We start from the raw sequence: 16,282 nt of genomic DNA, 5'->3' as shown, positions 1-16,282 counted from the left end.
ATTCTGACGTGTCCAGAATCTTCTGTTTGATTTCAGAGAATTTGCACTGTGAGATGCAGCTCACCAGACTTCAGACCTGACGAGCAGGGTTTCAATCCTGACCTTGCCAGTTACTAGCTGTGAAATCTTAGGCAAACTTCTCATTTATAAAATGTGAATAATAATATATACTTCAAGAGGTTCTTTGAGGATTAAGTGAAATTGTACATTGTTTGGGCCTTGGTAGGTATCTTATAAAGGATTCCTGGTGGCTCAGTCGTTAAGCATGAAGCTGCTAACTGAAAGGTTGGTGGTTCAAACCCAACAGCCACTCCATGGGGAGAAAATGTGGCAGTCTGCTTCCGTAAAGATTACAGTCTTGGAAACCCTATCGGACAGTTCTACTCTGTCCTATAAGGTTGCTGTGAGTCAGAATCAACTCAATAGCAGCAGATTTAGGTGTCTAATAAGTGAAAGCCTGAACCCCCCTACTGTACATGATGGCCATGAGGTTTGGATGAGAACATCATTTGAAAGCACCCAATAAAAAGCCTTAAACTTAGAATATATTCAGTAAATATTAATTGAACTTGAAGCTAAGTTCTGAAAGAACTCTTTTCATGGATATATAGTGGCGTGTGTATGTGTGCATGTGTGAGAGAGTGAAATAGAGACAAGCATTTTATCAATAGCTTTTGCAGCATAACAAACTACCCCAGAAGTTAGAGGCTTAAAACAACCATTTTATCTAATTCTGGATTCCATGGGTTGGCCTCAGCCAGTTCTAGCTGGTTTGGGCTAGTTGGCTCCTGTCTGTGGGTCAGCTGGTGAGATAGCAGGTGGGGCAGGTTGATTTATGAAGGCCTCAGCTGAGGCTAGGTCTCTCACCATCTAGCAGGCTTGCTCAGGTTTATTTACGTGGTGGTAGAATATACATGCACTTTTCAAGTCTCTGCTCCTGGTACATTTGTTACTGTCTCATTGGCCAAAGCAAGTCACAGGGCCTAGTTCTGGGCCATTGTGGGCGGGCACGAATACCAGGAGGAAATAATTGTGGTCATTTTTGCAAGCACTTGACCTTAGATACTAATTGTGATAGAAATATAGATCTATTTACCGAGAATTATGATCAGTATATAGAATCAGACTAAGAGCAGGGCTACTGTTTAATTCTGGTGTTATTAAGGAATGCTGTCTCCCCCATATCACCTTAATCCAACAGTGATGCAATGTCACACGTAAAGAAAGAAACAATATAGTGTAAGCAACTAATTTCTGGAATCCATAAATACATGGTTTGCCTACCTATTTTTGAATGTATACTGTTTCTGGCCAGTTTAGTTGGCTTCCACTATTAGTTGATGGATTCATTTCTTCAGCTTTAGTTACATGAAATATTTGCATAACCTCCATCTGTAGAAAATCTTTTCTTACACTTTGGGTTAAGAAAAATTTGGCCACTTCTTCCATTTGTTTAAAAAAAAAAAAAAAATCAGAGACAGTCATGTCCCTGAAATATTTGTTAATTGAATTCTAACTGTTTTTCGTGTTGGTCTCTAGTTTATGCCCATGCAAATCAATTGTGGTGTAGATTACAGACTATCAGTTGTCCCTCAAGGGATAAGGACTTCTTCTGAATGATTATCAGTAGCTGGGGCATAAATACGTTTCTATAAGCTGCTGCCAAGTTATAGAATCATGAAATTTTCAAAGCTGCAAGGGGCGTTAGTAATGATCTGGTCCAGTGTCCTCTTTTTGCAGATTGGAAACCTGTGATTTTCCCAAGATCACGTAATCAGGACTAGAATCTAGATCTTTTTGAAGACCCTAGGCTAGGAATTTTTCTAGTGTATTATACTGTCTCCAGAATTGGTTTTAGCTTTTTTTTGGTAATGTCTTACACCTTTTGGCTAATCATTTCACTATAATTAAATTTCTAATGCATGTGTGAGTTTTGCTTCTAGCTTATATATGAATGTGTGACTAGATTAAAAGTTCTCTTATTACACAATTCACTACAGTTTTTGGAACTTTGATTTTTAATAAATGTCAGATGTAATAAGGCCCCTAACATTGATATCAAAAGGTGAAAGCAAAGAAACTTTAGATAGAATTTCTCATTTCTGACCTTTAGTTGTTGAAAGAGACAAAGAACAGTGTTTCATCTCCCAAAATACTAGAAGCTTTAAGTGGCTATCATCAACCAAGAGAAAAACGCAAATACGGGGAAAGCAAATGTCCTCGCTTCCTTATCTTCACTGATGGAAGTTAGGCAAATGTTCATACTCTAGCTTACGGATGCTGCTTTGATTTTCGTGACATGGTGTAAAAAATTAGACCCCAGAAATGAAATCTTCAGTATTTCATCCCTGGTTTAAAGACTTGAATTTGTACAGCCCAACTGCAGTGCAGCTGAAAGGAATTAATGAAGCACCACCGAAGTCTATTGTAGTGATTACACAATTTTGATTTTGTGTATGATGGTTTTTTTTTTTCCTTTAAAGAATGACGTCCCTACCGTTTTTGTAGAAATTCGATAGGAGAAAAAAAGTTTTTAATTACATAACATTTCTTTCTGTAAGTTGCCACTGTTGTTTATGAACTCATTTCTGTCATTTCTCTGTGCATGTATAAAAGTGAAGGGATAAACGGACGTGAAATGACAAAAGCACTGAGAGAATGGTGTATGTTATATGTAACTTACTCTCAAACATGAAGTGATATGTCCTAAGAACGGAAATATTCTTTTTGCGTGTATTTCCTAAGAAAGAGAATATTTTGTTTTATAACTACAATGCAGTTGTCAAATGGTGAGTTTTCTAAAGAAGAGCTTTCTCTTTTCTGCCAGCCTGCCCTCACTTGGAGGGTATCACTCTGAGTGCATAGATTCTCTTTTATTCAGTGTGTTCATTTTGATGCTCAGAGAGTCCTTTAGATATGTCTCCATCAGTTCTTAAGCACTTGCTTGTTTTTTTGGCACAAAAAGGTATTCCAAGCTCATTTTGTACATTTCCTCTCCCAGACCTGGAAGCAGCCATTTCTCTTAAAGAAGCCTTAGTTCTGATCAGTGGGGAAGGGTATTTGGAAAGTAAGATCTGGGTGCTTCGGTGTGCTCATTGCTTTGCTTCAAGTTCTTTCAATGAAAAAAGCTTGGAAATATACATATGCATATATACATATATATACATGTTGTTAGGTGCTGCGCAGTCAGTTCCAACTCACACCGACTGTGTACAACAGAGCAAAACACCGGCTGGTCCTGCACCATCCTCACAATTGTTGTTATGCTTGAGCCCATTGTTTCACCCACTGTGTCAGTCCATCTCATTGAGGATCTTCCGCTTTTTCACTGACCCTCTACCTTACCAAGCGTGATGTCCTTCTCCAGGGACTGGTTATTCCCTCCTGACAACATGTCCAAAGTATGGGAGATGAAGTCTTGCTATCCTTGCTTCTAAGGAGCATTCTGGCTGTACTTCTTCCAAGACAAATTTGTTCATTCGTCTGTCAATCCATGGTATTATGTTCAGTATTCTTCGCCAACACCATAATTCAAAGGCATGACTTCTTCGGTCTTCCTTATTCATTGCCCGGCCTTCACATGCATATGAGGCAATTGAAAATAGATGGCTTGGGTCAGGCATACCTCAGTCCTTAAGTGCCATCTTTGCTTTTTAACACTTTAAAGAGGTCTTTTGCAGCAGATTTACCCAATTCAATGCATTATTTGATTTCTTGACTACTGCTTCCATGGCATTGATTCCGGATCCAAGTAAAATGCAATTCTTGACAACTTCAGTCATTTTTCCATTTATCACGATGTTGCTTATTGGTCCAGTTGTTAGGATTTTTGTTTTCTTTATATTAAAGGGAGCCCTAGTGGTGCAGTGGTTAAGAGCTTGGCTGCTAACCAAAAGATCAGCATTTTGAATCCACCAGCTGATCCTTGGAAACCCTATGGGGCAGTTCTACTCTGTCCTATGGAGTTTCTGTAAGTCAGAATTGACGTGACAGCAATGGGTTTTTTTTGTTTTCATGTATGAATGGTGCAATCCATACTGGAGGCTATGATCTTTGATCTTCATCAGTAAGTGCTTCAAGTCCTCTTCACTTTCAGCAAGCAAGGTTGTGTCATGTGCATATTGCAGGTTGTTAATGAGCCCTCCTCTAATCCTGATGCCATGTTCTTCTTCACACAGTCCAACTTCTTGAATTATTTGCTCAGCATACAGATCAAATAAGTATGGCAAAAGGATACAACCCTGATGCACACCTTTTCTGATTTTAAACCACGTGGTATCCCCTCGTTCTGTTCGAATGACTGCCTTTTGGTCTATGCAGAGGTTCCGAATGAGCACAACTAAGTGTCCTGGAATTCCCATTCTTCGCAATGTTATCCACAATTTGTTAATGATCCACACAGTCAAATGCCTTTGCATAGTTAATAAAACACAGGTAAACATCTTTCTGCTATTCTCTCTTCTCGCCAAGGTCCATCTGACATCAGCAATGATATCCCTCATTCCACGTTCTCTTCTGAATCCGGCTTGAATTTCTGGCAGTTCCCTGTCTATGTACTGCTACAACTGCTTTTGACTGATCTTCAGTAAAATTTCACTTATGTGTGATATTAATGATATTGTTCAATAATTTCCACATTCTGTTGAGTCACCTTTCTTTGGAATGGGTACAGATGTGGATCTCTTCCAGTCAACCAGTTAGCTGTCTTCCAAATTTCTTGGCATAGACAAGTGAACAGTTCTAATGCTGCATCTGTTTGTTGAAACATGTCAGTTGTTACTGTGTCAATTCCTGGAGCATAAGCATTGTTTTCACCAGTGCCTTCGGTGCAGCCTGAACTTCCTCCTTCAGTACCGTCGGTTCCTGATCATATGCCACCTCCTGAGATGGCTAACTGTCGACCATTGCTTTTTGGAACAGTGACTGTGTATTCCTTCCGTCTTCTTTTGATGCTTCCTGTGTCGTTTAATGTTTTCCCTGTAGAATCCTTCAGTATTACAACTTAAGGCTTGAATTTTTTTCTTCGGTTCTTTCAGCTTGAGAAATGCCAAGTGTGTGCTTCCCTTTTGGTTTTCTAACTATAGGTCTTTGCACATATCATTATAATACTTTACTTTGTTTTCTTGAGCCGCCCTTTGAAATATTCTGTTCAGCTTTTCATCATTTCTTCCTTTTGCTTTTGCTACTCTGCATTCAAGAGCAAGTTTCGGAGTCTCTTCTGACATCCGTTTTGCCTTAAATCCTAATCATGAGCTTTTATTAATATCTCCAGTTCAAATACAGTGCCACGGGGTTCTTCCATCCTTCCCCCATTTCATATTTTGATACTTAGGTTTTGTCAAGTCCCTTTCATACTAGGTATATGATTTTGTAGCCGTTACAACAGATTGTGTGTTGTTAAGCTTTTGAATTTTGCCAGTCTGAAACATGAACAAATGGTACCTCTGAGTAGTTTTAATTTGAGTTTCTCTTATTGTGAGTGAACCCAAGCCATGTTTTTGTATGTTTAAGGACTAGCTGGATATCTTTTCAAAACTTAACTCTTTTTCTACCTTTTTTTGTCCTTTTTCCTTGATTTTAAGAATTCTTTATTGGGAGCTTACCTCCCTATTATATAATGAATTCCTAAAAATTTTAAAAATTTGTGATATTTGTTGTAAATATTTTCTTCCAGATTGTCATTATCTTTTGTCTTGGCTATAGTGTGTGTATGCCTATTGTTAAAATTTATGATGTTTTTACCACACACAAGGTTTTTATCTATTTTTTTTACATCTGGATTTTTGTCATAGTTAGAAAATCTTTTTCCACATCCAGGTTTTAAATGAATTCACACATGTTTTCTTCTAGTATTTATGGTTTCTGTTTTTACAACTAGATATCTTATCTGTTTGGAGTTTTTATGATTCAAGGTATGAAGTATGAATCCAGCTTAATCTTTTCCCAAACAACTGGGTAGCCATTTGGACTTTCTGTTTTGTTTCTGGACTTCTCATTCTGTTCAACCGATTGCTCTCTGTAGTTGGGCTATTTTATATAAAAGTATGCTGCCTCTGTCGAAAGTAATACTGTTAAGTTGTTGGGCTCCAGAAGGCTCTCTGAGCACTCATCTTTTCATGTGGGTGATTTTGTGTCTGTCCTCCCTTCTGGTGGTCCCAGAGGAGGGGACTGATCAAAGGGGCATAGCTTCCTGACTTCTTGGCAAATCCCAAGCACTTGCTTTTACAAGTCTTATTTTGTTGTAGTTTCTGCAGAAATATATTATGAAGTAATAACAAATTTAATTTGAAAATTAAACACAATAAGCTTGAAAAACACTTAACATCCCACCTAGAGCAAACAAAGCAAAACACAGATTGACCACATACCCATTGACTGGTCCTAACAAATGCTGTTTTTAGTCCCTAGTAAGTGAGGAGGCAACAGTGAAATATGCTACTGGCAGCATCTGGAAATGGTCAAAACTGGGATTGGCTGCTGTTGAACCTGGCAATTGTGATAGTGAGATAGGTAACAAACATCTGAGAGGCAATCAGGGTGCTGGCTCGAAACTGTACTAGGCAAGTGTCAGGAGATAAGATTGCATGGAACAAGGGTACCAGGAGAGAAGCACTTGCTGTTATTTATCTTCTAGACACCTCGCCATCAGCTTCTTAGGACTCTGGACCTTCTAGGCCTTTCTTCTGTGTCTTACTTATCTAGTGTTGCTATAACAGAAATACCACAAGTGGATGTCTTTAACAAACAGAAATTCTCTCACAGTCCAGTAGGCTAGAAGTCTGAATTCAGGGCACCAGCTCCAGGGGAAGGCCTTCTCTCTCTGTCAGCTCTGGAGGAAGGTCCTTGTCATCAAGCTTCCCCTGGTCTAGGAGCTCCTCAGTGCAGGAACCCCAGGTCCAAAGGATGTTCTCTGCTCCTGACACTACTCTCTTGGTGATAAGATGTTCCTGTGTCTCTCTGCTTACATCCCTCTTTTATATCTCAAAAGAGATTGACTCAAGACACAGCGTAATCTTGTAGATTGAGTCCTGCCTCATTAACATAATTGCCTCTAAATCCCGCTTCATTAACATCATAGAGGTATGATTTACAACACATAGGAAAATCACATCAGATGACAAAATGATGGGCAATCACACAATACTGGGAGTCATGGCATACCCATGCTGACACACATTTTGGGGGTGGGGGGCCACAATTCAATCCAGAACATTCTGGTTACTGGGGAAAAGGGTAGTATAAACCTGCATGTTCACAGGAAGCACTAGCAAAGCTTCCTGCACTTCCTGATGTTAGGATACTAATCACAGACACAAAAATAGGTCAACATGTGAAATAGGTCCATTTAGCTAGCTCGGTTGCTAAGCCATGCCAGGTACAACCATTCTTTCTGTCATTAGTTGTAGCCATTAGTTCTGTTCTCAGGGATTATTCAAAGGCCAGCCTAAGGCTTCCTTTACCAGTCTTCGCTGACTGCCCCAGCTTGCATGATCATGCCAGCTTTTGGGCACCTGTGACTTTTATCATCAGCTCTACTCATTTAATATTTATCCTGTACTGTGTTTTTGAAAACATATATATAAGGAAGTAAATAAAGTCACCTGTAATCCTTCTATCAGAGACAAATGCTGTTAACATTTTACTGTATTTTCTTTCAGTCGCGTGCTTTTTTTCTCCTGTGTGTGTGTTCTGACAGAGTTGAAATCATACCGTATATATGATATCTTCTTTTTCCTCTCACCCTTTGTGTAGAACATTTGGAAAGAACATTTTAAAAGTTACATAGTATTTCATAGAGTGAATGAATGATGATCCACTTGTATATTCTTTTTCGTGCATGTTTTTCTCATTAATCCAATCAGATCATGAGGTTATCAGGGGAAGCCACCCTGCTATCTGACCCCACCTCCCTGCTCCAGTGCCTGTGGAGAGTATCACACTTGGTAAATGCTAAATAAATAGGTTTTGTTTGCTTCTTTGTTTTCAGTCTGAATATTATAGGAACTCTTTGCCATCAGAGACCCAAAAAAGTATTACTTGCAGCTTATTCAGAGTCACTGCATCACCTAAGCCTTTCCATCCGGAAAAAGGGAGATCTTTGCATGGATTTTAGGGAGACCGTGAATCCTGTCAGATTCTGTGAGAAATATTTTGCATAAGCATCTGTGCATTTTTCTGTAGTTTTCGTTAGATTCTAGAAGGAGTCCTTGTCTACCCAAAAGAGCCACTAATGCAGACTGTGGCCCACCCAGAGAGAGATCTCCTTTTTAAACATATTTAAAATACGAGCATCCCTTTTCATGTTCTGTTTTTCTGGGTTTTTAGGAAGAGATGAGACCATGCAGCCTGCAAAACCATCTTTCCTTGAATACTTTGAACAAAAAGAAAAGGAAAATCAGATCAACAGCTTTGGCAAGAGTGTACCTGGCCCACTGAAAAATTCTTCAGATTGGAAAGTACCACAGGATGGAGACTATGAGTTTGTAAGTAGTGTTGGAAGTCAAGTGGTTATGACTTCTGAGGGAAATTACTTGAAGTATCACACATCTAACCCTGTCAGTTCGCTGGAAGTGCCTGGGCAATTCCTCATGGCAGCTTCTGTCTCCCCTGACCATCTCTGACAGCAGCTCCTGGGCTGAGGCATTTATCAGTTTGAGAGAGCAGCATTTTGACTGACATCTGAGCAGTTCTAGGACCACTGGTTGGTAGTTTGTTTGTTTGTTTGTTTTTTGCCTTAAAAATTTTTTATTCACTTACCGTTTTTCTTCTTGTCAAGTTTGAAATTGTTAATGATAAAAGAAATATTCTGCCATCAAAAGCTGTAACTGTCTTCAGTAGTTTATTTGGGATTGTGATTTTGTATTTAAGAATTAGACTGGAGAGCAGTTGATGCTGTTTTGCAGTGTCTGTTGTTTTGCTAACCCTGGAGCCCTGGTGGTGCAGTGGGTAAGCATTTGGCTGCTATCCAAAAGATTGGCAGTTCTATAGGGTCGCTATGAGTCGGAATTGACTCTATGGCAATGGTTTTTTTTTTTAGTTTCTCTTAATTTTAGGCTGTCTGAGAGGATTTTTTTTTATCGGAGGATGAATATTAAATTGTTCTAAACTTTCTTCTGAAAAACTAGTTGTTTTTCCTGTCTTTGCTATGGACCATTTTCCCTCAACCACAGACACTTACTAATGTTCACAGGGATTTAGTGAGTAGAGGTAATAAAAATTTTGGAGAAACCTAAGGTAAGCAATCTACATTCCTTTTCTGAGTGTAAATAATTTTCTCTTTAAGAATTTTTTAATTTTTGCATTCTTAAATTCTGAAGTTTGTTAGTCAGCTGTTATAGTGCTGTTGTTGTTTATAAAAGAGCTTAGGTTGGCCATTGAATTTGGACTCTGGGAAGCCTTTCTAGTCCTGCCTTCCTACTACCCAACTGACTGGCCTAGAGGAAATGATGCCATTCTTCCTATTTTTGTAAAGTGTGAGGAATGTCATAGTTTATACAACGAATGACAGAAATCTTTTGAAGACCAAAGTAATTCACTTAAGGCTGTTTAACCAGTTAGTCGCTGAACCCATGCTAGAACCCAGGCTCATTTGTTTTGTCATCTACTTGTTCATTCATTTATTTATGCTGTGTTTTTTGAGCACCAATATGTATGTGATACTTTTCTGGGAATAGATTAGTGAGCAAAACAGACGAATGCCCCTCCCTAATGGAGCTTCCTTTCTAGTAGAAGGGAAATAAAGAAGTAAAATATTTAGTGTGTCAGATGGTGATAAGTGCTATGGAAAATATAAATAAGGAAAGGGAGATTGGATGGAGGGGAGACAGAGACACAGGGAGACAGCCAGAGAGGAGAGTGCCCCAGGCTGCCACTATTAATCAGAGTAGACCCTGGAGACTTGAGTTACTGTACTTGCTCTTCCATGTTTCTGTGTAGTTCTCTTATAAGAATTTGTAAGGGCTGGTTTTCTCAGTTTAGCAAGTCTTAGGTAAAGGTATTTAAATAACTGCCAGATACCTAATGACATCATCATTGTGGTAGAATTTCTAAGCCTAATTTTTTTCTTTTGTTAATGTAGACGTTACTAATCCTAAAATTCTAGTCATTTTAATCCTACCTCTTCATGCATTGGAAAAACTGATACACAAATTTTTTTTTATAGTTTGTGTATCAGTTTTTCCAATGCATGAAGACTTCACTTTTCTTCGCCATGGTTTTTCCATACAAAGATCATTGGCAGAGACCATATTTGATGAGCAAGCTACTTCTACAAAAGGGCTTTAAGTAGGTCTTTAGAGAGTGTGCTTTTATTTTGGAAGCAGATGGCTGCTGGAGGGAGTGGGCCCTTGAGCACAGTGGATAGGTCAGCACATAGCCAACCTGTATTAGCCCTGGTCCATGCAGAAGACAAGCCCTGAGACTTCCCTCTAAGCTATAGGTCATAAGCTCACAGCCTCCAGTCTGCAGACATTTCTGTGCATTCTGTACAGTGTTGAAAATATTTTAATTAGTTGCCTATGTTTAAAAATTGAGACATCTTACATAAAATGTTGGATCTCTAGCTTATCTTGAAAACTTAGATGATCTAGCCATCACAGACCTACATTATTGGATTATGGTGTCTGGAGCGAAGTAGCAGCTGCCCTCTGTGGGCATGGCCTCCCCAGTTCTCCACAATCCCTGGCTTGCTTCTCTATGTTAACTGGCTGAGCTGTCTGGTGCCTGTGGGTATATGATGTTGGGACCCTCGCACTATATCATTTGGATGGGTATATGCCCACATTGTGCCTTAGCCAACCCATCTTTATGTATAAAATGTTATTCTATTTTACCTTGTGAATTTCAAGAGAATTTATTCTCTTTTTAGAGAATTTCAAACTAACCAGTGAAAGAAAATTGAGGTGGGGAGATACGTGAGCTGCTACACCAAAAAGTACCAGAACACAAATGGAAACTGCTTTTAATGCCTTAACATTCTTGATCCTTCATGCATCTGTCAGCTTGTCATACTGTGGGGTCTTGTGTGTTGCTGTGATGCCGGCAGCTATGCCACTGGTATTCAGATACCAGCAGGGTCACCCATGGCCGACAGGTTTCAGCTGAGCTCCCAGACTAAGACAGACTAGGAAAAAGGACCTGGCAGTCTGCTTCTGAAAAGAGTTAGCCAGTGAAAACCTTCGGAATAGCAGCAGAAATGCTCCTTAGAAGTAAGAATGGGGAGACTACGTCTTAAATACTTTGAGCATGTTATCAGGAGGGATCAGTCTCTGGAGAAGGATGTCATGCTTGGTGAAGTAAAGGGTCATTGAAAAAAGAGGAAGACCCTCAACGAGATGGATTGACACAGCGACTGCAACAATAGGCTCAAGTGTAACGACGACTGTGAGGGTGATGCAGGACCGGGCCATGTTTTGTTCTGTTGTACATAAGGTTGTGAATCGGAACTGACTCAGTGGCACCTAATGACAACAACATTCTTGATATATAGCTCTTATCTTAATCTCAAAGCAACCATTTGAATCAGTAGTCTAAAAAAGTAGTCCTCAAAGTGTGGTCCCTGGCCCAGCAGTGTTGGCATCCCTGGGAAACTTGTCAGAAATGCATTTTCTCAGGTCCCACTCTGGACATGCTGAATCAGAAATTCTGAGGTGCAGGGACCAGTAATCTTGTATTTTAACCTGCTCTCCGGGTGATTCTACCCATTAAAGTCTACAAGCCACTAATCTAAAAGATTTTTAGAGTGTAGTTTATCTTTGTGTACATTTCTTCCTTCTTTCCTGTCAGTACTATAGAAATTCAGAGATAAGGATATATTCGTATTTTATTAATACCTTAGAATGTTAATAAGTGCCTTACGTATATTAATTCAGTCCTCACAACCATTGTATGAGGTAGGTAATGTTATTATTGCCATTTTATGAGTGATAAAGTAAGGCTTAAAGGGGGTAAGGAACTCACTAAGGTTATACAAATAGTAAGTGGCAAAGCAAGGATTTGAACCAAAGCAGTTTGGCTCCAGAGCACATGCTCTTAACCATCTCCATCGTATGGCCTCTCTCAAAGCTATTCTGATAAATTCTGTTCCTGAAGTACATATGGAAACCCTGGTGGTGTGATAGTAAAGATCTACGGCTGCTAACCAAAAGGTAGGCAGTTCAGATCCACCAGGCACTGCTTGGAAACTCTATGGGGCAGTTCTGCCTTGTCCTGTAGGGTCGCTATGAGTTGGAACCGCCTCGATGGGAACGGGTTTGGTTTCGTTTGGTTAAAGTACATATAAGAATGCTATAGGAGCCCAGAAGAGGGAGCAAGAACCCCTAGGGAAGGCACCAAGAAGCCTCATTTGAAGTGTATTTTGAAAGATGAATAGGAATTCTTGAGCCAGAAAAGGAGAGAAAGGACACTCTGGGCAGAGAGAAGTGTGTCTGTGGAGGCATTAAGGAATGTAGAAGGGTCAGGAAGTACTGCGTAACTGTGTTTGGGGGGAGAGAGGGTGTGGGTGTGTAAGGAAGGGGAAATGGACTGAAGGAGAGACCTTCAAGTGAAGTAAGAGTAAATTAGTGCCCAGTATGCCCTTACGTTTTTGGAAATGTTTAGTTCTCTTTTAGATTTTCCCTTGATTTATCGGAGAAATTAAAAATAGAATCCTAATGCAGCACAGAGAGCTAGTGTCCCTCTGAAGTTAAGAGGTGATGGGTCCATCAGGGGACAAAGCTACCAAAATGTTGATACAAATTTAATTTGATGAAAGTAACAGAGCCTGAATGAGATTGATTGATTGGACTCTCTGGATAATTAGATGCCATTCACCTGGCTTTTTGTGGTAGAGAAGGGTAAACTTTAGTCCTGGGTTTTTCCCAGGTGGATGACAACAGTCTGTGATCTCATGAAACTTTTTATCTTTCCCATTCTGTCCTGTGTCAGGGCTCCAAATCTGATGGGAAGTAGAGATTTCTTTGGATTTTTATAAAGACGCATTACTGAATTGTCAGGACATAGTCAATTATTCATTTTTGTTTTTATTAGGTTGTAGTTTTTGCTTTTGGCTATATACTTAAAAATGTGCTGTTTGGTGGGAGGCAAGAATTATTGCTGCCTTATTATTTGTAATTTAAAATCATGACTGATGTGGTACGGAGATGCTTTGTTTACTCATGTTAAAATTAATGCCTTTGTGGCTGCGTCTTGATGTCTTGATGTTTTCTAGGCCCCGAAGAGCTTTTGTTTATATCAGTTCTATCTAACAGTATTTACTGAATTACAAATTGAAACGTTTAATTTTATTAATTTATTTAAAATAATAATAAACCTATTTAAAAATTTTTTGATTAATTTATATAAACTTACTTTTATGAAAAATAACCATGTTTTCCAAAACACAAAGAATTAGAAGAATGGCATTGTTAACATTTTTTCAGATCTCTTCAATGTCTGAATAGAAGGAGGCTAGATTATCATATCTATTTCTGCATTCAGTCTGTTGTAATATATTGTTTTGGTTGAAGTATATGAAGAAAATCTGTCCTAACACAGGTATGCAGTTGGAAAATGGAGTATTTTAATAGCTTTTTCAGATAATTGTGGATATTCTTCTTTGACTATACACTGAAACTCAACAAGTGGTGGTGGTTTTTTAAAGGTTAGTTGCAGTGTAGAATCCAAAACCATTATCAGTGAACTTTTCTTACTCTACACATTAAAATCCATTGGTCTGTCTTGTACTTTGAATGGAACTTTTACTCATACATGATTTTATAACATCATGTATTGGTTGTTTGGAAAATATTGGTTCACTGAGTTACATAGATCTTCCAAATGTTGGCACATTTCATTATACAATATAAACAAAAATCACATTCTTTGATATCACCGTCAGAAAAGCCCAAGCATTTGGGAAACTCAAGTTATGTTAAGTGGTGGAATCAAGCTTTCCAAAATTCTGATTTTTCACTTGAAAGCTTGGATTTTATCATTGGCAGCAAATACTCGCAGTTGGTTTCCTTGAAGAGACAATATTACTCTGTTCATTTTGAAGAAAATACCTGTCATCTCCCGAAGTCTGAATAATCCCATTTTGTCTGTCAGTCATTCTTTCAAGTAAAAATGGTGTTCTGTGAAAGAAGCAGCTAGTTTAGCTTGCAGCTCAGCTCTCCAAGTGCTTTTCTTCAAGACAACCATCATATGTCAGTATGTGGCAGAAGCGCTTTATGCAAACTTCCTGTTTCATCACAGATAGCATTAAAAAGACATGTACTCAGGGGGTTGACTTTTACATAGTTAAAGCCTTTTACTACTTCATCAAGAATATTCTTAAGGGAACTGCCTTTATTTAATTTTTAACTGGAAATAGTGGTTGTGAAGAGTACAGTAACTATTGGCCACTTATTTGGGTTATACCAAGGTACTAGCAGTTTTACCCACTGGTTAACTGTGTGTCAACTTGGCTAGGCTGTGGTGCCCAACTAATTGGTCATATGCTAGTTCAGATGTTGCTGTGAAGATATTTTGGATGTGATTAACATTTACAGTCAATTGACTCTGAGTAGATTACCCTCAATAATGTGGATAGGCTTCATCCAATCAGTTGGAGGCTTCTTATTAAGAACAAAAACTTAGGTTTCCCAGAGGCAAAGAATTCTGACTCAAGACTGTAACATAGATATCCTGCTAGAGTTTCTAGCCTGCTTTCTGGCCTACGGATTTGGGACTTGCCAGTCTCTGTAATCACGTGAGCCAATTCCTTAAAATCAATGAATTGGTCAGTCCCCCCTCCCCTCTCTCTATATGTATACAGTGAAACCTGTGAGAGCCTGCACCCTGTCAAAGCTGGAAAACTTGTGAGACTTGGAAAAACAAGGCAGTCCCCTTGAGTTCCAGCTCTCGCAGGATTCACTGTAGTGGCATTTTATCATTCCTTCTTTTACCAGGAAACCCTGATGGCATAGTGGTTAAGTGCTACGGCTGCTAACCAAAGGATCGGCAGTTTGAATCCACCAGGCGCTCCTTGGAAACTCTGTGGGGCAGCTCTACTCTGTCCTATAGGGTCGCTATGAGTCAGAATCGACTCGATGGCACTATGTTTGGTTTGGTTTTTTTGGTTTCTTTTACCAGCTGAAATACTTCTGTAAGGTAACACTTCCCATTCACTAATTATGTAGATTCTCCCAGGTACAGTGTTTATAGGAAAGACAGGATATGTACAGTTGGCTGTCTGTATCTGTGGGTTCTACATCTGCATAATGGATTCAACCAACCACGGATAGAAAATATTTGGGGGGAGAAAAAACTTAGTTCCAAAAAGCAAAACCTGAATTTGTCATGCACTGAGAAGCACTACACTGAATCCACGCAAATGAAGTAGTGTGTAAGCATCCCCTGCTGAGCCTCCGCCATTTCCCAGATCCCCAGTCTCTCTCCAGCACGCAGTGTTTGAGCATGATTCGCCTTGAGTCTCGTGCGTTCGCTACTTGTGTTGTGTGCTGCCTTTGTTTGTGTGAACAAATGACTCCTAAAAAGCAATGAAATAGTCAAAGCAATCCCTCAAAGGCTAAGAGGGAGTGTAAAGTGCCATCTCTCAACAAGAAGACAAATATCTTAGATCTTTTGAAAAGAGGGCTGTAAGGTCAATAAGAACAAATCGAGCAGTCTCACAATAAAGCAGAAAGAAGCTGCAATTGGTGGAAGTGTTAGTGCTGCCCCTACAACTGCAAAAAAACGGTCTCTCTCATTGCTGATAAAGTGCTTGCAAAGACTGAGAAAGCATTAAGTGTTAAGTGTATGCGTTAACAACTATTTACATAGGATTTACATTGTACCAGGTAAGTAATCTAGAGATGATGTGTAAAGTGCACAGAAAGACATGCCTAGGTTATATGTAAATACTATGCCATTTTATATAAAGGACTTGAGCATCCTCGAATTTTACTATGGGGTCCTGGAACCAATGCCCTGTGGAGACCAAGGGATGACTGTAGTTGAATTTTTCTCTATTCACCAGTTCTCAAAATGATGAGTTGGTTCCCTAGCATCCTTCAAAGGTAACCAATAATTTTCTTTAGTATCATTATAAATTAATGGGTTTAAAAATATTTGATGTTTTTCAGTACTTATCATTTTAATTTTTTTAAATTCAGATTGTCTCGTCTTGATATGACCTTAGTAGCATTTTTTATTTTACATCTGGTTTATTGAGGTATGGTTTACATACCCCCCAGTTTTTGATAGCTTCTTGCCTTCTAGTATGACCAGGTGTTCCAGGCTGATCTTGTACATTTCGTGCTCC

At 39.1% G+C, this 16,282-nt stretch overlaps 1 protein-coding gene across 4 annotated transcripts in view; it reads left to right on the top strand.

Annotated features, from left to right (window-relative positions):
• STK4 (serine/threonine kinase 4) overlaps window positions 1-16,282 on the top strand; it is a 100,345-nt gene that overhangs the window by 44,370 nt on the left and 39,693 nt on the right. For all 4 annotated transcript variants that reach the window (XM_049868827.1, XM_049868829.1, XM_049868830.1 and 1 more), the window contains one exon: window positions 8,326-8,483. In XM_049868827.1, coding sequence (XP_049724784.1) covers window positions 8,326-8,483 — 158 coding nt within the window. The remainder of the gene's footprint in view (window positions 1-8,325; window positions 8,484-16,282) is intronic.

This window comes from Elephas maximus, chromosome 25, assembly GCF_024166365.1.
Source record: "Elephas maximus indicus isolate mEleMax1 chromosome 25, mEleMax1 primary haplotype, whole genome shotgun sequence".
In the NCBI taxonomy this organism is placed as follows: Eukaryota; Metazoa; Chordata; class Mammalia; order Proboscidea; family Elephantidae; genus Elephas; species Elephas maximus.
This window is presented reverse-complemented; position numbering and strand designations above follow the sequence as displayed.